Source organism: Morchella importuna (assembly GCF_003444635.1).
Source record: "Morchella importuna strain M04M26 chromosome Unknown Morimp01GS001, whole genome shotgun sequence".
NCBI classification, from domain to species: domain Eukaryota; kingdom Fungi; phylum Ascomycota; class Pezizomycetes; order Pezizales; family Morchellaceae; genus Morchella; species Morchella importuna.
Genome location: NW_025763398.1, coordinates 3,305,024 through 3,327,478, shown reverse-complemented (window position 1 = coordinate 3,327,478; position 22,455 = coordinate 3,305,024). Strand labels below are relative to the sequence as shown.

General features: G+C 43.4%; 9 protein-coding genes across 9 annotated transcripts; 6 read left to right on the top strand and 3 right to left on the bottom strand.

The window, feature by feature from the left end:
- Window positions 1–2,426: 2,426 nt before the first annotated feature.
- LAJ45_00838 (uncharacterized protein) lies at window positions 2,427–3,292 on the top strand (the record flags this gene model as incomplete). The annotated part of the gene is made up of 3 exons (XM_046110437.1): window positions 2,427–3,087; window positions 3,217–3,218; window positions 3,275–3,292. 3 exons carry the CDS (start codon window positions 2,427–2,429, stop codon window positions 3,290–3,292), a joined length of 681 nt encoding a protein of 226 aa, XP_045977130.1.
- A 424-nt stretch (window positions 3,293–3,716) lies between these two features.
- On the bottom strand, window positions 3,717–4,949 carry LAJ45_00837 (uncharacterized protein; the record flags this gene model as incomplete). The annotated part of the gene is made up of 6 exons (XM_046110436.1): window positions 3,717–3,804; window positions 3,860–4,457; window positions 4,516–4,594; window positions 4,649–4,744; window positions 4,809–4,860; window positions 4,945–4,949. 6 exons carry the CDS (start codon window positions 4,947–4,949, stop codon window positions 3,717–3,719), a joined length of 918 nt encoding a protein of 305 aa, XP_045977129.1.
- Window positions 4,950–6,107: 1,158 nt separating this feature from the next.
- On the top strand, window positions 6,108–6,728 carry LAJ45_00836 (uncharacterized protein; the record flags this gene model as incomplete). The annotated part of the gene is made up of 1 exon (XM_046110435.1): window positions 6,108–6,728. The coding sequence occupies one exon, from the start codon at window positions 6,108–6,110 to the stop codon at window positions 6,726–6,728; it is 621 nt and encodes a 206-aa protein (XP_045977128.1).
- A 593-nt stretch (window positions 6,729–7,321) lies between these two features.
- LAJ45_00835 (uncharacterized protein) lies at window positions 7,322–10,245 on the bottom strand (the record flags this gene model as incomplete). Its single annotated transcript, XM_046110434.1, has 4 exons — window positions 7,322–9,258; window positions 9,312–9,811; window positions 9,882–9,966; window positions 10,035–10,245. 4 exons carry the CDS (start codon window positions 10,243–10,245, stop codon window positions 7,322–7,324), a joined length of 2,733 nt encoding a protein of 910 aa, XP_045977127.1.
- A 1,040-nt stretch (window positions 10,246–11,285) lies between these two features.
- Window positions 11,286–12,962, top strand: LAJ45_00834 (uncharacterized protein; the record flags this gene model as incomplete). The annotated part of the gene is made up of 10 exons (XM_046110433.1): window positions 11,286–11,427; window positions 11,502–11,563; window positions 11,702–11,779; window positions 11,851–11,883; window positions 11,945–11,993; window positions 12,042–12,130; window positions 12,182–12,427; window positions 12,488–12,702; window positions 12,765–12,776; window positions 12,839–12,962. The coding sequence occupies 10 exons, from the start codon at window positions 11,286–11,288 to the stop codon at window positions 12,960–12,962; spliced, it is 1,050 nt and encodes a 349-aa protein (XP_045977126.1).
- Window positions 12,963–13,321: 359 nt separating this feature from the next.
- LAJ45_00833 (uncharacterized protein) lies at window positions 13,322–13,904 on the top strand (the record flags this gene model as incomplete). The annotated part of the gene is made up of 4 exons (XM_046110432.1): window positions 13,322–13,342; window positions 13,393–13,653; window positions 13,701–13,710; window positions 13,801–13,904. The coding sequence occupies 4 exons, from the start codon at window positions 13,322–13,324 to the stop codon at window positions 13,902–13,904; spliced, it is 396 nt and encodes a 131-aa protein (XP_045977125.1).
- A 644-nt stretch (window positions 13,905–14,548) lies between these two features.
- Window positions 14,549–15,722, bottom strand: LAJ45_00832 (uncharacterized protein; the record flags this gene model as incomplete). The annotated part of the gene is made up of 2 exons (XM_046110431.1): window positions 14,549–15,348; window positions 15,455–15,722. 2 exons carry the CDS (start codon window positions 15,720–15,722, stop codon window positions 14,549–14,551), a joined length of 1,068 nt encoding a protein of 355 aa, XP_045977124.1.
- Window positions 15,723–16,065: 343 nt separating this feature from the next.
- Window positions 16,066–17,182, top strand: LAJ45_00831 (uncharacterized protein; the record flags this gene model as incomplete). Its single annotated transcript, XM_046110430.1, has 3 exons — window positions 16,066–16,479; window positions 16,537–16,747; window positions 16,803–17,182. 3 exons carry the CDS (start codon window positions 16,066–16,068, stop codon window positions 17,180–17,182), a joined length of 1,005 nt encoding a protein of 334 aa, XP_045977123.1.
- Window positions 17,183–19,699: 2,517 nt separating this feature from the next.
- On the top strand, window positions 19,700–21,651 carry LAJ45_00830 (uncharacterized protein; the record flags this gene model as incomplete). Its single annotated transcript, XM_046110429.1, has 6 exons — window positions 19,700–19,793; window positions 19,850–19,952; window positions 20,021–20,356; window positions 20,419–21,073; window positions 21,133–21,453; window positions 21,517–21,651. The coding sequence occupies 6 exons, from the start codon at window positions 19,700–19,702 to the stop codon at window positions 21,649–21,651; spliced, it is 1,644 nt and encodes a 547-aa protein (XP_045977122.1).
- Window positions 21,652–22,455: the final 804 nt, after the last annotated feature.

Genomic DNA, 22,455 nt, shown 5'->3' with positions numbered 1-22,455 from the left:
CTAGTCTGGAGGTTTTTTTTTTTTTGTTTGTTTGTTTGTTTGTTTAATTCATTAATTGCATGCAGCCTTAAGCTATGGCAATGCTAGTCTAGAGGTGAAACATGCTCGGGGAATTAACATTCGATAACTAGAATTCAGTTATCTTGTCGGGGTTTAATATACTGCGATTGAATCCCATGACATAGTATATGCACTGTAATTGGGTACGAGAATACTTGTCAAGGGTGCCGGTAGAATTCGAACTTATCTATAAGATATAAGTATCTACACCATCGAGTAATTAGATACATTTATATACGAAATATGACAGCTTTAAGGGGACGTCGGATTTCCCATTCATACTATAATGATTCAGATTCCATTACATACATCTTCTTTTCCAATCAAGATATATTATAGTCGGTGACTGAAGTTAAAGAAAAGATAAAAGGTCAAAGAGCAGCGAATTATGATCAAGTATGGGGTTAAAGATACAACAAATGAAAGGGGCTCTATAACTTGAATAAGGAAGCAGCTATAGGCTATTAACCATAGATGATATTTAAGGTATTTCTATACGTTGTGGGATTTTTATAGGCATATATATGTCGAGAGGGTTCACGATTTGATCAATAACAGGTCTTTCAAGTTACATCCCCGATCTCTTTGGGATATTGCACTAAGTAGGTGATGACTATAGAGAGCTCGAGCTCTAAAGCCATAGATGACCTAGATAGGTAGTTGAATACTCGAATATATATATCTGAGAGGCAATTGCAATCCATATACGAATGTTATCTGAGACAGTTACAAGTAATGTATTCTTTTTTTCTTTTGTAGATATCTATTTGTCCATACTACTAAACCTCTAAGAGCTCAAGTTTGCACCGAGTCCCAACTATATATAAAGTTTACTCCAACGTTATCTGTATACGTGTGTATAGGTCGGTACCCATGCAATTGTACGCAGGCGCTGGGTCCTCATTACATACAACAAGTTTGATATTATGACCAAGGCCAAGGCCAAAGCGATAGTTATTCGACTTCAACCAATGTAGTTCTTGTATTGGAAATCGAGATATAGACTAATCATGCATGAGACCACCTCTTATAAAATATTGAGATGAATGCAATTTCATCGATTAAAAGTATATCTGGTTAGTAAGATAGCTAAAGGAGATTGTATTCTGTCGTCTTAGCTTCGACGGATAAAACGCATTATCGGCACATTAACATAAACGAACAAGGACTTCATATCGCATCATCATTACTTAAAGCGTATATAACGTGTTAATTTGTTGTTATAGGGGGTATTAGTAGTGACTTCCTCCTTCTGGTGGGATAAAATTTATGCAGTAGGATTGATTTCTTAATCATAATATATCACTCGGCTAATGACGCTCCGGTCATGAGTTGTAGGAATGCTTAAAATGCCAATAGATCGCCTAACATTCTTTGTTAGTATTGCTTTATGAACCGGACATCCACCAGCCCTTAGGATATTCGAAGAATCGGGAGGCAGCAGATAGTTTCGACGAGGTTGTATGTCTCGATTTCCTAGTTATGGATATATAGAAATGCCAGAGTAACTCTAAAAAAAAAAAAAATGAATGACGTTAAAGTTGTTAGAGTTGTAACTAGATTCAATCAATACATTAACATTAGGCACGGGCTGGCTCGTGTACATGTATTTCCCTTGAGATCGAACCTGGTAGGCTCGAGCTTAACCTCGAGCCCCCTTTTTGAGACCTAAAATTAGACCTCTCAATGTGAAATTTGAGACGAATCCGGAATATGAATTCTTGCAAAGGGTATCGAATATGAGGTGAGACTTTGGATGGGCTATTTGGCCTATAACACACAGTTCATAAATTATAAAGCTCGAGCCTAGGTTCGAGCTTTCCACGGATAATATTCGAGCTGGCTCAGCTTGGGCGATATAAAGCCCGCACTAGGTATTGAAGCTCCAATATTAGCCCTAGATGACCCGCGCCTAACACTGTTGTCGTAACAAGACTTGTTCATTGAGCAGCTACGTATATAGCTACTGGACGAATTCTTTACTTATTAACGAGAGAATTATCAACTATTTCGGGAGCAAGGGAGCAATGGCTTACTTTGTATACATATAGTTTATAGCTATTATATATCGTCTGTTCTGGGGTATAGGTAGGTAGCTTTGAAAGATCGATCAACTTATCCAACCTAGCCATACTATTAGGCGCCTGGAACACGCGCACTAGTCGCTACCAAATATCGCACTGGATAAGTTGTGGTTATTGTAAGCTCGAACTCACCGAACTTCTCCCAAATGCCATCCGTAGGATAAGATCCGCTCTCTAAACTTCCTTCTTCTTTCTTCTCTCATTTTCCCAAAGTCATCCTCCAAACTGCCGGAGCAATCCAAAACACCACAGCCCCCCCTGAATCAAAGCAAACAAGCCACAATGACGGAGGATCAAATGACCCTCCGTTCGCTTACAGATCTTCTCTCATCCAAGGGTTCGTATTGGCACCAACCACTCGATAAACTCATCACCCAATGGGCCGATACTCAGTATGGCAACGATAGCACCAAGAATGTACTCGCCCGAGATCTGATGAGGAACCAACTTACCTCCCACAGAGATGTCATCCAGTCGGCACTGGATGAGAAGGCTGAAGCGGTTGAGCTTCAAAAGATACATCTAGAGAATTTGGTGGGGCGTCTCAAGCATGAGCAACCCAACCCCGGAAATGTCTTTTCTGAGATCGAAATTATTCAGTATAGGCTGGACGAACCCCTGGACGAGTTTATGAGTTTGAACGCCATGCTCGATGTCGATATCAAGTCAGCTTGGCAAGAAGTGCAATTATTCGGAAAGTTGTTTGCGGACATCAAGGGGTATTTTGCTGCCAGGGACCAAATGTCGTTTGGTAGACTCGCCATTGATTATAAAGAGATCGGAGGACTTCTTTTGGCGATTTTGCGGGTGCAGTTGGAACTTCAGAAAATGGAGGAACAATCTCTAATCATCCAATCAGATATCAGAGACAAAGTCATGACGCTACACTTTGGCGTCGATGCAATCTTAGCTATGGAAAAGAGTAAGAAAGAACCTCCGAAGGGTTTGCGCCATATTAGAAAAGCTTGGAGACGCGTTAGAACGGTGTATAAGGCCAAGAGGGAAAATATTTCGAATAAGTTGCGGAGACGTATGGGGAAGAGAGAGTGTTTTAGGGATTGACTTTACGAAGCGGTAAGTTGAATCTGTCAAAGCCTGCATAAACCTCCTTTCTTATTTTAGATTCACAGGCACCTCCCGACGGATGACACAATATCAACAAAACGAGCGGAACGGGTACCGCTGTCAAATCCACACATTTTTTTAAATACTTTTTCATATGGTTTTCTGGTTAGGGTTCCCTTGTTTCCGCATTCTCATATTACTACATGTACACATTAATACTACCCATCACATCTCCTTTTTGGCACTCTATTGATTCACTTACTAAATTACGTCATTTGTTCTGGAAGTACTTGAAACACTGTTACTTGCATGCATAAATGTATCCCTCCTACCGATTACTGCTGTCTCGTGCCCAGCCTTCTCCTAGTATTTTGACTGGGCACGAGACAGCGACTTCTGGGTCAATTACCCATATCCTTCCTAAAACAATTACATATTATTGTATTCTTCTCTATTGCTATCTATCGCACTCGGTGTAATTAAATGTGTAACCTACACTACAAATCATCAGATCACACCTGGTACAACAGCTTTCCTATCAGGCACCGCGTTCTTTCCAAACTTATTCAAGTACCATCTTTTCCCCTGCAACGCTCTTTATACATACGAAAGTCAGCCACAGTTATCTTTATATCAAGCGAAAGTCTTACCTAGGCAACATAGTTGCAACCTCATTAACCACAAACAGCCCTGCCGGCCTAAAGCTCGAAAACCCCCCTCCTATCATCATATACCCATACCACTCCGCCCATTCTGAAAAGTAATGTGGGTGCCAAACCCATTTGAAGAGGCCACCCTCTGGGATTTTGTAAACCCTGCCATTTTCTACAACAACCTTTCCTTCTTTCTCTGCATTTTTGTCCACCCTCTTATCCCTTCGAATCTCTCTAAGTACCTCATCATGATACACGTTTCCAAACAGTCCTGTAACGAACAAAACACTTCCAGCGATCACCTGCCACGTCGGCACATCTTTAGCAGAGCCATATCCGCCAAGCCACCCGCCAATTAAGCTGCCGTTCATCAGGTTGAAGAAAGCAGCTCCGATGGGGAGGATGATATTTATAGGTGCCATTGAATGGTTCATAAGAGGGCTGATGAGCGCTCTGTTAGTATAATGGAGACAGTAGAGTGCTACTAGCCAGAGGTGAATATAGGAGAGCGGTTGCGTTCGTTCGGGGTTCGTAGAGACCGTGTAAAGCATGGTGAGCGGAGAGACAAGCTCCATTAAAATCCAGGCAGGTTTACCTATACAAAAGGTTGTTAGGATATGTTGTAGAAAGCTAGCTGTAAGTGGGGAAGCTACCAGGAACATTGAGAATAGACTTGTAGGAGGTCTTTCCCATGGGGTACCAGTCTTTCAAGATTAGTTGTGCGGGACATATCTATGCGGCATTAGATGGATCTAAATTTGATGGCGAGATTTCGAGGGGAGGTACGAGAGTGAAGTATTTCCAGTAGGTCATCAAAAGCTCCCAATTATCTCTTGTGAGAGGCACAAAGCCAGCGGTGCGCAGAAAATCCATTATCAATAGCTATTGTGCGGAGTTGAGCATGAGCTTAAGGACGAAAAAGGGGGAAGCTGGAGATTTGACTTACATATACGTATATATATAATTTGAGTAAAGCTTTGACAGCGCAGAAGCAAGGTCTTTATATAGTCTTCGATAGATGCTATAATAATATCACAACGATATAGACAGTTATCGCCACGTCTAGATTTTCGGGATTATACTGCATGTGGATCGATCGTGCATGATATCACCAATAGTTATCGTGGTTTGCAATATGCGGCTCCGATCTCTAACCCGGCTCAACGGCGAATTCTTATTGGTCAGCCAAATTCAATGGCCAGTGAGAATATTTGTCCCTGAGCTATCATCTCCGCTATTAATAAAAAACACACAAGAAAGTAATCAAACAAGTAGAATCATGATCGATATATAATAGATCAACTAAGCAAGAAAATAAATTAATCGCAATAGAAGAAGAATAACGTACTGTACATGCACCAAATAAGGAAATTATAGAAATGCGAGTCATTCCTTCCGGGTGAGGCAGCATGATCTTACACCATTTACGTAATTACTACTTGATTGCTATGATTGTCCAGGTTCGCCAATACTGTATATAGGTACATGTACATACGTCTACACTCAAACATAGCCCTGAGCAGACTATGGGCTGCCAAGAATCACGAGGACCGTTGGGGGAGCTCAATTCGGTGATCTTGGATATATACCTACATGTATCGCTTAAAACTGAACAAGTCGAGGAATTTAGATATTACATGTACTTAGGTATGTACATACGTATACATGTAAGCACCATGATATATCGCGCGAGGCCGGCCAGTCGCCGTGACCACTCTCACTCGCCGTTTTCTTGGCAATGAATAAATGAAGCTAGTTTTTCTTTCTGTGGTCATGGCGACTGGCCGGCCTCGCGCGATACAGTCGTTGAGACTGTACTTGTGTGATAAATGAAGATACTTAGGTTTTCTCAAACCTTGGGGGTATCATATATATTACCATTCAGTCTAAGCTAGGAGGTATCAATGATTTGGTATACAAGTACATGTATGTAGGTTAATTTCCTAATACGTCCGGTTTATCGACAAGGCCTACGGATAAATACGGAAAGTCTACTTATATAACTTCCTGATCAATCATTCCCGCAGCCGTCTAGCCCTGTGTAACAGGATTCCACCGGAGTATTCCCTGACGTGCAGGGAATTTTGTTTCTCCGAATACGAGCTGTGAGCACTGAGCTGCTACAAATCTGAGCTCATGAGTCAATTGATGAGGTTATATAAACCTCAGTCCCCGGCGAAGGAAATGTTACTTAGCTAACATCGACATTAAAATCATACATCTATATACACACACAATATCTAAAATGGTTGTCCTTGAATATGCCATCCTCTCTATCAAGTCTCCTCACACCAGTGACACACCTTCACTAAAGTCCGGTCTCCAGAATGCACTACAGGTTCTGAACAAAGCTTCTGCACCTTCTGGTGCCCAGTTTTCTCTCTTTCAGCAAATTGAGAACCCCCAGATTCTTCATCTTCTGGGCTCCTGGACATCTGTGGAAGCCCACCACGCTTTTCTCCCCTCAACAGAGAATTTAGCACTCCTCGAGGAGGTAAAAGATCTTATCAATGTTGATCTTCTTTTTCATGCCGGCATGGATAAGTCAACTCTTCCGCTGGATGCACCTTGCGTCGCTTTCGCCCGGCACCTTGTCAAAGCTGGCCATAAAGAGGATTTCGCAACGATATGGGGAGAGAATTCACATCATCTCAAAGATTTTACAGAGCCGTACCCATTGGTTGGAGGGTGGAGAATTGATGGTGTTGAAGAGGGTATCGGCGGTGAGTGGGTTCAGTTTTCGGGGTTTAAGACGGTGGAGCATCATCATGAATTTGCAAAGACAGAGGGCTTCAAGGAATATGCAAAAATGAAGGAGTTTTTGGAGAGATTTGAGGTCGTACATGCAAAGACGTTGAATTGGTAATTGGACTGATGTATAGATACCTATATATCCATTTGCAATTGTAGGACTTTTTATTAAGTATTTTGATTAATTCTATAGGCTTAATTAGATAAGTCTAGAGTGACCTATTCGCCCATATAAACCAGGATCTAATCCAAACTTCATGGATATGAGAGTCTAGAAATAATCGAGATGAAACAACGAACAATATTTTACCCAATACGCAGATGCGTATTAAGAAATAACCAGAGATTCCAATAACACAATTCCCTAAAAATCTCTCTGGAAAACTTCAATGCAGTTCATTTGCCAGCCAATTAAGCATTAACTACATGTAATCAATCGCTATAGCGAGCGGGTTACATAAACATAACAAGATGAAAGAAGAAAAACCTTCATAAAACCCAATATTACTGGCGCAATTTTATCAGAAAGTAACCTCTACCACTTTGATGCAGCCAGTATCGAAGCAAATTGTAGCATGAGGTTTTCCCCAAGCCAACGATTCAAAGAATATTAACAATTACCCCAATCAAAGTCTTATCTAGGCCATACTCATCGATTATTACCAGATGAAACGATATATGCAAACTAGTCTTGCAATTAATCATTCATCAAGCTGTGCTCTCCAAAGATTCTTTTGCATCACGCCAGATTTCCTCCGTATTCCTGCCACCAACTCTGAAAGGCCCGCTTGATTGTGTATCAATATCACTATCGCTCTCGGCATCTTCACTTCCCTCCCCTATATCATTACCACTAAAAGGCAAGGTCACACAATCATCATATAGGGTGCTCCATGGCCTAGACCTACTGTTTGATTCCTCAATCATATTTTTAAGTCCAGGATTGTCAGGCACACTTCGGTCGTCAGGAATCCTATGTGAGTGCACGCCATGATAGGAAGACTCGGTGTACGACTCCACGGTTTCATTTTTTGTAACAATATCTTCATCTCTAGGGGGTATTTTTTTGATAAGTTCTGTACTGCTCTGATGTTCTAACATCTCTTTGGGTAGGGATGGTCGAAATATGATGCTAGACACATCCGATCCAGAAATACCGAACTTATTCTTTCCACCAAGTGTCTTGGGGCTTTGAGTGAATAGATTTTCTTCGTTACAATGCCCTTGATAAAAACCATCTTTGTTTGTCTGCTTGCCCCTAGGTGAAGGAGGAATAATTGTCCCTCTTGAACTCTCATTAAAACTCACTTTTCCTCTAAGCTTTGCGATGCTATTTGTAAATGTCCTCCTAAGTGTCATGCTCCTAGAGCGAATCATGGCTTTTGATCTCCTATTCTTTAAGCGGGAATTCCTCGCTTCGGTTTCATCAAGAGTTTCAATATCAGTGGTGAGATTAGGTAAAACCTCGGAACCTGTAGCTTTTCGTAGTTTTTCTTGGGTTTTGTCCCGGATACTAGAACGTTCCCACATTCTTTCACCAAGAGAGATACTATTCTTTAAAGAAAACCTTTTCTCAGTTTTGCCGTAGTTACTAAAAATATTTCTTTTTGAACCGATGGAGCTCCTACCGTGAGGTGAGCCCCAGATTCTCGGGTCCTTCACTTTGCCTTGCCGCATCGTTAAACTGCTTACGCGGGTAGTCGATCTGACCCATGTGGTAGATTTTTCTTTCTTCTTCGGAGCAGGTGTCGTTATACTATTGGAAATCTCCCGGTCCTCGAGATTATCATAGTACCAACTAGCCTTATCTATTGGGACATTTGGTAGGCTCTCAGGAGCCTCAAGCATTGATTTGGCACGGTCCTCCAGGTAAAGGTCTTCGCATACCTCGCCATGTTGGCTGAGAACGACATCCTGAGACCTTTCAATGTTTGTTCTAGGTGCTAGCTGGAGATCACGGCCCCTCTTCTGTGCTTTTTTTAAGTGCGCAAGCGAGCTGCCTCTAGTAAAAGCAGCCTCATTTGTAATAGGCTCTGGCGACTTATTCATACTAAGGCTCACCCATGGAAACTTAAATAGCGAACCTCCAGGTGAATCTATTATCATGTCGGAAGGTCGAGGAGTCCGATTTAGCCTGTGGGCATCAGCATCCGTAGACAATGCTGATGGTTCTGGAGTGCATCTCTCGGATTCAACTAAAGATACGCAACGCGAGGTTCCAGGAGATGGATAGAAGGACGAAGTATTATCAATGGACGGCCGAAACTCGTAGCCGGGCGTTGGAGGACAAGCAAAAGCAGGAGTATTGACCCCCGTGCTGTTTGCACTTGTTGCCTCCAACGGGGAATAAAATCTAGTAGAGTTACTCTTTGTGAGTTCTGGAGTTGCGCTTCCTGTACTTGGAGAACTCCCCAGGCCATCTTTTTGGTTATGGTCGTGAGAGGAAGGGCATGACATAAAAGTGCTTGTTGAGGGCCTAACCCATGTGGGTATTTTCGAAAAGATCTCATTGGGCGTGAAATCGTTCCTACTCGCGGTTTTATCACTGACACTCGCATCTTCTCGATGCTTTGTGTTTCTCGGGCTCTCGGGATCTGCAGCCGCTACTTCCCCATCATCGGCCGTAGTGCCATCTTTCTCGTCAGCTTTATCCACTGTTATCATTTGCAAAAGGCAAAAAGATCAATAATCGACTTACCAAGCCTAATCTCAGGTTTAACAGTATTGCAGTCTTCTGGCCATTCATCTGCCGTTTCAGCATCTTTTTCGTCTGGACTCTGCTCCGATGAGAGTTTCCCAGCCTCCGAGTTATCATCGGGAATAGGAATTGTGATTCCTGATCTTGATTTACCATTTATTGATGCAATTGTGGTAGCAATGCTAGGCATTAGATAAGGGCTCAAGTCTGGAGTGGAAGGCACAGCTATATGGTCCACTTTCGGAATCACTGGCGTATTTACCGGGAACATTTGAGGTAGTGATGGGTTTTTTGTCTCCTCTGTGGAAGATGAGGTTAAGAGAATATGGTTGATGTCTCTTTCTAGAATGGATTCGGTCCCAGGTTTAACTATCGTTAATGAACTAGTCAAAGCAGGCATTGATTTTGCAGGGACTGTAATTTCATTGGTATCTGGAATGGTTGGTATAGTTGGCCCACGGAGTTCAATTGCTGAAGATGATTTTGATACTCGGCGAGTACTAGAATATCTCTCGTCAGAATCTACAGAAAATCGAGCAAAGGATGGTTTAGGGTATATGATTTTTGTACCCATTAACGTGCCCTATTTCCCTGTAGTTCTCCTTGGCCGCAGAGTCTGCCTCTTCACTATTAAGAGGTGTCCTAAGATTCCGTACTGAAATTTTTAGCTGATGATCCAATAGCAATAGTTAAAAACTTCATAGAATCTCTTCGAAATCTCACACTCTTCCTTAATCTCATTCCGTAAATTAGATTTACCCCTTTCTTCCTGGAGAGTATTCAACAACTCTCTACCCTCGTTGTAAAAGGCCTCAATGTTTTGACGTGAGGCCTGAGGGCGGGGTGTCGTAATATGACCAACTATTTTAGGAGACAGTGACACTGATTTGTTGATAGTGTTTGGGTCACCTCGACGGCAGCAAAGAATGGACATGGTTTGTTTGCCTATATCAGTTGTATGAATGATCATCCACAGAAATTTATCAGTGTCAGAGTTTTATTTTGAGAACAGGGGGAATAAAAGTTGACGCAATAAGCAGCAAAGAATCCAATTTTTCCAAAGCTCTAGTAGGGATTTTAGTGAAATTGAGTATTTGACTTCTTGTTGTCACAGATGTATACATGTAGATACATGTAGGTACAAGATAAGACCAGGTAAACACCTCGCTGTTACCAAAAGTACATGTATGTACCCCACGTAAGATCTAGTAGATGACGTTATCAATAATCTGTGCCTGAAGATCTCCATAATGTCGGAGTCACATGACGTTGTCCCGCTATGAGCTAGCTAGAGTAGAATTTACCCGACAAAAGCCACTGATGAAGCCACCGCCCGGTCTCATAGTTTAATTTGCTAAGAAGATTACCTACTCCTAGCACGTATCCCACTGTATGTTTCGATGGGAATCAACAAATTCTTGAATCAGGAAAGATACATGAAATCCACAATTAATTAATTGACTTCCATTTATCGAGCTGCCGTATTTCGTACCTGGTACAGGTGAGGTCCCGCAAGCTCTTTAATTTCACGTGCGAAAGGAAGCCCTTGAGAACAGGGGTGAGATTCAAGATTGTCCAATTAAAACGATTATCTTCCCCACAAGCCCTTCCGGGAGATATACGGTATGCTCCGAAGCGAGGTTGTATTTGGCTCTTAACGGTAAAGATATCAAAGTGTATTTTATGGACCCTGTCAGCCCAGAAAACTTTGTAGGAACGTGCTGCAGAAGATGCTCCCCACGGGCCAGAAATTTAGATCTAAGCACGAACGGGACAGGAACCATGAAGCTACACGGGAGAAAGATTTGCCTCAAGGCAATACGGCTTTATGTTCAAAAGGCGGGCGCTTTCCTCCTCAATTATGAACCACCATTGCTTATACGTATACACAGCTCTCTTTATCGCTAGGTCAAGTGTACTCTTTCTCCTTCCAGAATTTTAACCTGTAACTGGTTTTCGAATAAATCGGCAAATATGGTTCATTTCTCAAAACTCACGGTAGCTCTTGGACTTGTATTGAGCGTACATGCTACTCCGAAGACATACAGCGGCGAAAAGGGGGATAAGAGACTCGAAGTTCAAGCTCATAGAGGAGGGCTCGGGTACAGGCCAGAGAGTAAGTTCTATATACAATTCGTATTTGGTAAATTATTATATCCGAGAATGCTAATATAAGTTGTTACTACGCAGGTACCTTGTGGGCATTTGCAAAGGCTCTTGAGAGTGGTGCCAATGTCCTGGAAATGGACACTGTAAGTCTCTTCTGATACTAATGAGCCTATTTCTTACTGACATGCGAAAGGTGTTTACAAAAGATGGCGTTGTTAGTAGATCTATAGAGCTAGAAGTTTATCTACCCGTAAACTTACAAAAAGCTGATCGTGTTGTAGCCCGTGATCTGGCACGATCACCAAATTGTGGCGTCCAAGTGCAAAGATACTGAGCCCAATGCCACATACGTTGGACAGGTAAGTTTCTCAATTGAGTAGCAGTCTACTTTCGGAGAATATTTACTTACTGTAAACTTCGGGTTGTCTAGTTTATTGCCAACTTGACACTTGCACAAGTGCAGGTACGTTACCTATGGGGATTCCGTTAAATGATGGGTTTCCCTTATTGACATTAAAATATAGTCCCTTGATTGTGGAAGCCTGCAACTTGATCTTCACAAACAAGCAGAACGTAAAACTCACCCACTCATTTTTAATCTTATGTAGCTGATTAGAATAGTACATCCTGGGGCCAAGATTCCTACTCTTGAGGAGGTTCTTGACTTAGTCGACTGCTACGGCGATAAGAATGTTGAAATTAATTTGGAGGTAAGTCACCTTAACTTCAACTATATACTTAAAGTATCCTAAGAATCACAGACCAAAATCGACCCCATTCGTCCAAACGAGACGTTGGCTCTCGAGAAATACATTGATGATATTGTGCCTATCCTTGAGAGGCGTGGGTGGGCTGAAAGGACTTATATCCAGTCTTTTGACTGGCGTACTCTCATTGGAATTAAAGAAAAGTTCCCGGAAACTAGGATTGTTGCGCTTTTAGACGATACCACAGTCATCCCTGAGGACCGTGGTGTCTCAGGTTATCCTTGGTTGGGCGGGATCAACGTATGAACTTCCCCCAGTCGATTTAGTCAAGTTCAAGCACTCACTTTTTCTTTCTCTTAGCTTGACGACTTTAACGGCGACTGGGTCGCCGCTGCAAAGTCCATTGGGTCTACTGTCTTGTCTCCAGTCCACGGTTATCCTTCATCCCAAACCCCCAACACTCCCGGTTACACACCGTTTGTCACCAAGGATGTTGTCCAGCGGGCACACAAACTTGGGATGCAAGTCGTCCCTTGGACTGTTGATTACGAAATTACTATTAAGAAGTTGATTCTGTAAGTTTTCCTTTGTTATCTAATGAGAACCGTTAATTTTGAGCTAATGAATTCTATTATAGTGATGGTGTCGAGTAAGCATTCCGCCCAATATATATAGACATCTATTTCCTAAGATAATAACTAACCAAAACAGTGGTATCATCTCCAACTATCCTGACCGCGTGTTCTACGTCGGCGCCGAGTATGGAACGGAAGTTGGTATCAAAACTAACCGCCCCCACCCTCAATGCCTCAAGAATGCCAGTATCAAGATTTAAGTCTACCCCCGGCTCCTACAAAGGTAATTTTTTTTTTATCTTTTATTATAGAAATAGCAAGGGAAAGCCTGAATTAGTAAATAGATAGAGCTAGAGTAAGGAGTGCAAATAGATACGCATAGAGTGTCTCTTATTAATAGCATGGTTTGTAATTAAAAAATCGGTAATCTTCCATTGGCTGGCGCAAAATACGAGTTGCCACCGAGTGATTTATTATGAATTGCCTTATCGCCATCAGATAAGATCCTATGCCCAACATCACACCACCGATCGGGCGATATATCGACAGCTGGATACTTATCAAGTTTCTCAAGCACTGAAACATCCGAACAAGATAATTACTGAAGAAAGCTTCCAAGATGCCTCCCATGAATGCCCGAGTGCGCTTCTTCCTCCCCTACCCGCAGACCCCACTAACAGCCCAAATAAGACTTTAACAATGCCCATGGCGGCCGCAACCATGGCGATACTCCTCTTCGTGTATACGCGCACGTCCATCAACGCCGCAAAGACCAACGCCAAGATGCAACGTGAAGCCGACGGCGGACAGATATCGTGGAGAAACCAAAGCCTACGTCAACACGGGCAGCTTCCCGACGAGCCGCTGCCTGAGCAGAGCGGTGTTGCGAGGGTCATTGATAGGGTTTCGACGGGGAGGGGTGCGGGTGGTGAAAGGGCAATGGTTGAGGGGGTAGGGGGTGAGGATGCGAGAATTAGGGATAAGGCGAGGGAGAGTAGAGCGAGATAGGTGAGAGACTCTTTCCTTTATTTGAGTAGATATGGGAGATGGTCTGGATTTCGATCTCCATATCCACAGTACTGGCTAGTAATTCAATAGCATCAATTGAATTTCAAAATCTTGACACCAAAGTCATCAAAACCAAAGGTGAAGCGCCGCATTCGAGCAAGGGACCGCCCCCGATCAACTATAGAAATTTGTAATTCTACGCACAGAATCTCACTCGGTTGTATAAACGACAATCGATGTTTCGTTTTAATAACCTCGAGAAAACACGTGCGTACATACATATATGTGGCACATACCAGGTGTCTTTTAATACATGTAGCATGAGATACATACATGACCACCACAGCATTACATAATAAATACTGTACTGTATGTATGTACATGTACCTTGTTGGTTGCTGTATTAATTGATCAACACAGCCCATCATTCATGACCACTCGTCATCTAAATGCGTATAGGTCAAGAATTCCCAAATAGAAAGGTATTAAATATACGAATCCTATTTCATCTATCATCCATCCATCCACATGTAAGCGTTACAGAACCGCAAACCATATAAAATACCAAATAAAAACAGGAAAGAATTTTAAAAAGATAGAAAAGAGTAAAATCAAAGATATCATTAAAGAAAAGAAAAGAAAAAAAAGGAAAAGTAAAGTAAAGGAAAAAAACGCCATTCCCTCCATCTTTTTAATCTCGTTTTAGCAAGGCAAAAAAAAGTTAACCAACCCCATTACTTAATAACATCATTCAAAAGGAAAGAGAAAGAGAAGAAAAACCAGTGCATGAAATTAAAGCCGCTTCAGTACAAAAAAACCACCACACTACCCTTTTAATCTAATATCTCCTGATACCCATTTCCTTCATCTTCTGACAATGCGGTAAATGCATAGAATTTGCTCTAGCCATTCTCTCATTGTCGACAAAGATCCAACCCATAGCGGCATTCCTCTCATTCATCTGAATCTCCTGCTCTCTTTGACAATTGTAGTTTAGATCATTCACAATTCGGTTCTCGGCACGTTTAGCCAGTTTTGCAAGTTCGCCCGCTCTAAGATCCTTAACTTCGGCAGGATTTACCCAGTATGGGATCTTATAATGTGGTGTTTCCCGTTGCAGTGTGAATGGATGTATCCGCTCAGTTCTGAAAGAGGGCCCACGGAGACTCTCTCCGCTATCGCCGCTGAATAGTGAACCGATGAGCGGGAGTATAAAGAAAATTATGAGAGGTAGTAATTGTATGAGTATTTTCCCCAGGCCCGCCGGGGCTGTTGCCTCTTCCTGCCCCCCAGCATCCTGCGCGGGTCGCCTTCGTGGTTGCCGCCCCATATGATGGATTCGGATGCCTGGCCCTCCAAAGGTAGTAAATCCACCAGCCGCACCTTCTCCGAACATTGCTGCTCCAGGTCCCATCCCACCAAAAAACATATTGAAGAGGTCTTCAGGTGAGATTTCACCCTCGAACCCCGCACCACCACGGGCCGGCTGTGCAAAACCAAAGGGTGAACCACCACCGAAACCACGGGGAACACCACCGGAGCCGCCGCCGCCGCCACGACTGTCCGGGTCGCCGCCATGGCGATCGTAAGCGGCGCGTTTATCATTGTCGGAAAGAACTTGGAAAGCACGGGAGACAACTACGACGTGTTAGCTAGGCCTGATCATACGAGTCCAGTTCCGGAATTCAGCTCGGATGGATATCGTGGACCCGAGCTTGGGTGTATAGAGAAGCTTTCTACTCACGTTTGAAGGCTTCATCCGCGCCAGGAGCTCCATTCTTGTCAGGATGCATTACTAAAGCCAGCTTCCTGTATGCTTTCTTTATCTCCGCTTCCGTCGCTTCCTTCTTGATATCGAGAATCTCATAGTATGCTGTTGCTTTGCATCTTCTTACTTTATCGACAGCAGCCTTCTGTTCAGGGCTGTAATCGCGCCCTTGTCGGCCTTGATTGTGTTCGCGGGATTTCTCGAAGCCCTTGTTGGGGTTTGTTTGAGCTCCCGTTGAGGACATCGTCTATGGTGTAAAAAGCGGAGGGGGGTTCTAACAGCCTATAAGAGAATGGAGGGGTTAAGGGATTTGAGATGAGATGTATAAGGGTGTATGTAGGATATATTAGTAAGGAGGGGGGGGCAGGGACGTTGATGTTTCTGTTGAAAGAATGGGAGTTGAGGCGTGGATGCGTGGATGGATGTGGATGGGATGAGGTGCGTGGAGACTATCTGGTCTCTTTCTGGCCATGACAGAAAATGTTTGGAATCCTTGATCATGCAGAAAAGACTTGGCGCTGAGATTTCTACTATCATTTGCGACATATCTTTCGACAGGCAGCTATATGATTACAACACCACTAAATATGTCACCCACAAACGAAAACGAAAAGAAGCAAGAGGAAAAGAGGAGGGATTGGCTAGGCGTTGAGGATAGCGATGCTGAGGATGACGATGCAGGTTCAGAAGAGGAGGAGAGTCGAGTGAAGGGAATCTCAAAGCGCTCAACAAAGCGACGAAAGGTCGACCATGTCGATTCAGCGAGTGAGGATGAAGAAGATGGTGAAAAGGAATCACAGGAAGACGAGGGCGGAGAGGCGGCAGAAGAGACAGAAAAGGCCTCAAAAACAAAAAAGAAGGAAACAAAGAAGCAAGACGAGGATGAGGACGATCTGCTTTTCACAAATCCAAATAAGCTCAAACCACTCACCCAGGAAGAGCTTACGGCCTCTAAAGCAGCGACAAAAAAAACCGGTGTGATATATCTTTCTAAAGTTCCTGTGAGTTTCTCCCAACCAATGGCTTCAAATTGATTATTAATTTAAACTATTCACTAGCCATTCATGAAACCTATGAAAGTTAAACAACTACTTTCTCGCTTCGGCGAAATAAACCGCATTTTCCTCGCCCCTGAAGATCCAAAAGCCTACGCCCGCCGTGTTCGCTTTGGTGGCAATAAAAAGCGTAACTTTGACGAAGGCTGGGTCGAATTCGTAAACAAGAAAGACGCAAGGCTAGTCGCCGAAACTCTCAACGCTACCCCCATTGGTACGTATCCCACCTGAACTTCTCAGGATCATTTAGCTTTGCTGACATAAAATAGGTGGTAAGAAGGGATCCTACTATTATGACGATGTCTGGAACCTGAAATACCTCCCTAAATTCAAATGGCATCATCTTCAAGCTCAAATCGCCTACGAGAACGCCTCCCGTCAATCCAAAATGCGCGCAGAAATTGCGCAGGCAACCCGTGAGAATAAAACTTATATTCGGAATGTCGAGAGGGCAAAGATGGTCAAGAACATGGAGGCTTCTACGGCATCTAAAAAGCGGAAATCCGGAGATAATGGCGAAGAAGAAGGCAAGAAGAAAGTCATCGAAGTCCGGAGGCAATTTAGACAGAATAAAACCAAAGGGAGCGCCGATACTGGAAAGGTGGAAACAAGTGAAGGGGTCAAGAGGTTGCTCAGTAAGGTGTTCTGAGATTATTACCTTGAGTTGTAATGAATATACTGTGGGGTTGGCCTTCGTGAATCGGATTTGGATCATGAATTGTCACTCATTTTTCTACATTTGATATTCTAGATTCTAGGCAGGCATTGGGGTTGCTTAGATTCGCTCTGGAAAACCTAATTACAGCGATAGAAATGTAAATATTACTGGTAACTTTCTACCCGTAATTCTATTTTTTTTTTTAAAGTAGAGGCCGCGGACTACATGTATATGCCAATTACAACAGGATCAGTCACGAAAATTTGTTTATATGCATGTAGTATACAATACTCAAGTCTTAAATCTAGTCCACGGGACGGGGACGGGGACGGGGACGGGGACGGGGACGGGGACGGGGACGGGGACGGGGACGGGGACGTGGGCGAGGACGGCATCTTGGCGTGAGGTTAGGTTTTCTATTGTCAATATAACGTTCCTATCCCCCGTCCCCCGTCCCCCGTCCCCCGTCCCCCGTCCCCCGTCCCCCGTCCCCCCCCCAGAGGACCGGGTTTATTAAGACTTTCGGAGCCCTACCAATCATGTAGTATCTTCATATTTAAAGTCTTCACATCCATCAAAATCTGTTTAGATCCAAGGCCATATATATAGAGGTAGTCCAGCCTAGGAAGTACTGCTATTCCATTAATAACACGGTCACAATGCCGTGAATTCACTAACTAGGGTTATGATATAGAAAAACAATTGCAAATGGCAACTCCTATAACTATCCTCAAAGAGAGGGGGGGGGGGCGGTGCGGGGGTTGGCCGCTCCGTCTCTCATCACTCAGAGGGCCGTGGGGGGGACATAATTATATAAGGGTGTTTAGTGTCCCGGTGCATATGTCGTTATATTCCGCAAGAGGGATTGAGGGCCTTCACATATATCTCGCCGGAAACAACACCGTACTCCAAAAGGCCGTACCAAGACATATTCTTTGGGCTCAGTGGCTCGCCAATCTTGATAACAAAGCACATCATCTGAGTAAAGAGTGCCCCTTTAAAGGAGGCGCGACGGCCCGCCGGTCGTAGGGACCACGCGTCTCCAATGTCGTGTGACATCCTGAAGAAATGGTGCCTGCATCTTGTAAGGAGGGAAAGAATACTTGGACACACATATGTAGATGTGTGCATTTCTTATCGGGGCCAGCTAGTTGGAGGGGCAATATTTACTAACAGAGCAGGGGAAATGATAGCAGTGTGAGCAATGGACATACATATATCTACATGCTACATAAGGCAATCTGGACCGAATGTCAAGGTTTCTCGACTCATCACCCACTAGATGTGGCCGGTTCCTGGCAGATGCTCCGGCCGGAACTGGCCTGCGGGGTATAGGCTTTGGCTCGATCTCATCCTGATCCCTGTCTGCCCGTAAGTACATGTACTTATCTACATATAGCTGCTACTGGCAGTCTGTCGGCTTAAACATTTAGTTATATCTGTCCGGTAGACAGGGGGAAATCGGACGGCTTCGGACAATCGGACTAGTATCTCCAGAATTTTGTGATTTGATGGCCGGTCCGCACGAGGTGTGCTTATATTTTATTATGAAAGTATACAGTCCAACGACAACCTAGGCTGTGAGAGTGTTGGAGAAAACCGAAGTGCAGGACATAAAGCCATGCCTAAAATAGCTATTACTTAGATACGCGTACCATGGGAAGTATCCTGCGGAGCTACAGAGCTTGCCCATGGCTCTGTGCCTTGAGGGTGAGAAGTCGAGAATTCGAACTTCTAAATCTGAACCGGTCCTTCCCCCGGAGCCCGGAGAAGATCCGGATTGGCGGGCCGAGTCGCCAAGGACACTCAACTACCAAAACGTCAAGGGTTTTGTACAACCCTACTAATATTCTTGCCTATTCAGGTCAAGACCGGTGTGTACTATACAGTACTTGGTAGTTTTGTATAGACTGAGGCTATACAGGCTAGGCCTTATTTAAATCTTAAGGGGCAAGAGTACCATTCTGATAGAAGCTAGTTAAGCTTATTTCTAATGTCTGTGAAACAGTTGTAGGATCACAGTAGAGTTCTCAATTTTGTTCGAAACGTCCTAAAGTAAGTTCAGCAACCAGAGCTACAATGCAAGGCGTAAACTTTCGGATTATTCTTGCCAAGCACGCGAGCGCCCTAGTTTTGACGAGTTCCTGGATAATAATTAATACCGGTGATATTGTTGGGATAAACCCTAGTCCCAACCAAGCAACAAGTTAGTATTTATATTAAGTGGGGAAGGTGTACCTACGTAGGTACATGTCCATATTATGAACATGCGTTCCTATGGATGCATGAATAAAAAAAATAACGTGCTCTTTCTGAAAGCGGACGAATGGAACCAACCGCTTCTTTATTAAATGTTTCGCGATTATTACCACCGAAGCCTTTGAGCCAAAGAGCTCATTTCCCGTTTTCTTCAGGAACGCGAAAAGAGGTCGGCGTTTCTTTATATAAAGTATAGACGATGCCCTAATGAAAAAGGCTACAGCCCTTTTGCACTAAGAAGCCGTAACGATGTTGTTGATATCGCTCCTTCTGCTGGCTTTGCAGCCACTGCTTGCTTTTGCTGCCTGGGGATACACGGATGATGGGTCTAATTATGTAATTGGTACTTATTATTTTATTCCATGATAGTTTGTGGGAATTGTAACTGACGAAGAACAGATACCGGGGCCAGTCTCGTCTTCAAAGTTTCCAAGACAAATGGAGACATCAACTCTATGGTTTATAATGGCGTCGAATACGAGGGATACCAGGGCAAGCACTCGTAAGCTTCCAATTTCTCTACCTGTCTTATAGATATATCATAGTTCTTGCTAATAACAACCTAAATAGTCACGTCGAGTCTGGCCTCGGAACATCTACAGTCACCATTAATTCCTATAGCAGCCCAGCATACATTATCAAGGTCACAGTTACATATGGGACTCTTCAGCACATTATCGTGGCACGCTATGGCAACAATAACATCTATCTACTCACAAACAAGGGCGACTCTTCAGTAGCTGCATCTCGTTTCATTGTCCGTTTGAAGCCAAATGTTCTTCCACACGACTCGAGCATGTCAGATTTCTATGACGACGCTAGCACAACCATTGAAGCGTCAGATATCACTCAGAATTCTCTGGGTTATACTAAGAGCAAACACTATCAGGGTAGCAACTATGGGAGGTCAGTATTCATGCCAAAACTCTCTGTAATAATTCAATTAATATTTACAAAATACGTTGCAGAGTCATCGATTTCGATTATGTTGGAAAGACCACCGGCAGTGTGGGCATCTGGCTTATTCGCTCAAATCACGAGAAAGCATCTGGAGGTCCCTTCTTCCGCTCTCTTGTCCGAGGCTGCACGACTATTGCCGAAGATTTATACGAAATTCTTTTCTACTCCATGGGACACACGGATGCCGAACGTTGGGGCTTGCAAGGCCCTTACGTTCTATCCTTCACCGATGGCGGCACTCCAAACACTGCGCTCTTTGCCAGAAACGCGGATTGGTCATGGTTTGATACACTTGGCATCACTGGGTGGGTTGCCGACTCAGCACGTGGAGCCGTTGCCGGTGTGGGAATAGCCAATATGAAGAGCGGATATACATATGTTGTTGCGTTGGCAAATACCAACTATCAGTACTGGGGAACTGCAGCCTCTAGTGGCGGTGCTTGGAGCATCAAGAGAGTTGTTCCAGGAACATACACATTGACGGTATACAAGGGTGAATACGCAGTGTATACTGCTAGTGTTACTATCAGTGCTGGCTCAACCCTGGCTTTGAACACTATCACTCCCAACCTGGACCCTTCGGATGTTACCGCTATATGGAGAATTGGTGATTGGGATGGCACTCCTGGTGGATTCTTGAACTTCGATACCACCCCGTGGAAGGTAACTATCATCCCTCAAACCTTTTGATCCCATAATGAGACTAACACAATCCTATCTAGCCAACTTATATGCATCCTAGTGACCCCCGACTTGCTGCTTGGGACTCATCTAACTTCATCATTGGAACAAGCACCACTGCCACCTTCCCTGGATACATGTGGAAGGATATCAACAACGATTATCTTGTTTACTTCAAGTTGACGGCTGCTCAAATTGCAGCCGCCAAAACCATCCGAATTGGTATCACTGAAGGTTACGCGGGAGGACGCCCTACTATCGCTGTGAATAGTTGGACAAGCTCACTTCCCAGTGCGAGTACGCAAGGCAGCACGAGGAGTTTGACAGTGGGAACCTACAGGGGAAATAACGCGATGTTTACCGTATGTCTCCCGACCCCTTCCGAGTATTTGAAGCAAAGATAACTGATTCTGATATGCTTTTAGTACACTGTTCCAGCAAGTGCGTTCCTCACTGATACGACACAGTGGAATATCCTTAAGATCACTGTCATCAGTGGAAGTGGAGCGACCGACTATTTGAGTGCGGGTATCTCAATTGATTGCGTGGACTTCTATTAAAAGCTATAGTTATATCTTAAATATAAGTGAGATTGGGTTAAAGGGGATTTAGTATGCAATTAATGAATTAAAAAAAAAGGCGGATTTCGTACGTGCAACTTATATCGAGTGATAATCTGTGATTTATGTACTATTGGATCTAAAAAAGGCAGGTGGGATAGATCTAGACGTTATCAAACTAATCCGATCATCTTAACATATATACTTGTAATTGGACATGTACATGTAACCCACTTTATACCTTCCATTATTTATAGCTACATGTACATGTACTCAGGCGTTCAACAAAAGGTCGTGAAAAGTCGCAATACGACCAAAAGTTTTACTAAACGCCTTAGTAGTTTGCGGCCCTTTCGTTCTATGAATTTGGAATTCTTTTATCATGATACCAGCTAGATACCTACGTATACATAAGTACGTACATGCACTTGAGCCCATGTAATTCCGATATATAAGTCAGTAATAACCTATCTCTAATGTAGTTCTCAACGACTCTATATTTTAGCTTACCAGAATATCGACAGCAAGGCTTAGTCTAGCTGTATATAGTGACGTTCCCGGGTGAGGAAATAATGCAATTACATGTATGTAGCTATAGTAGCCATGCAGTAGATATAAACGGAATAGAACACGTCATTATTCCACTTACTACATGTAGTATGTAAATATACACCACTTCTTTACTGGCGGAGACTGGAAGTACAAGCTTTTACTAAGATTAAAGAAAGTATTAAATCTTATGTCCACCACACAACCCCGCCCCGCTTAGACCCTTCACATTCAACAGTTCTTATTCACAAGTTC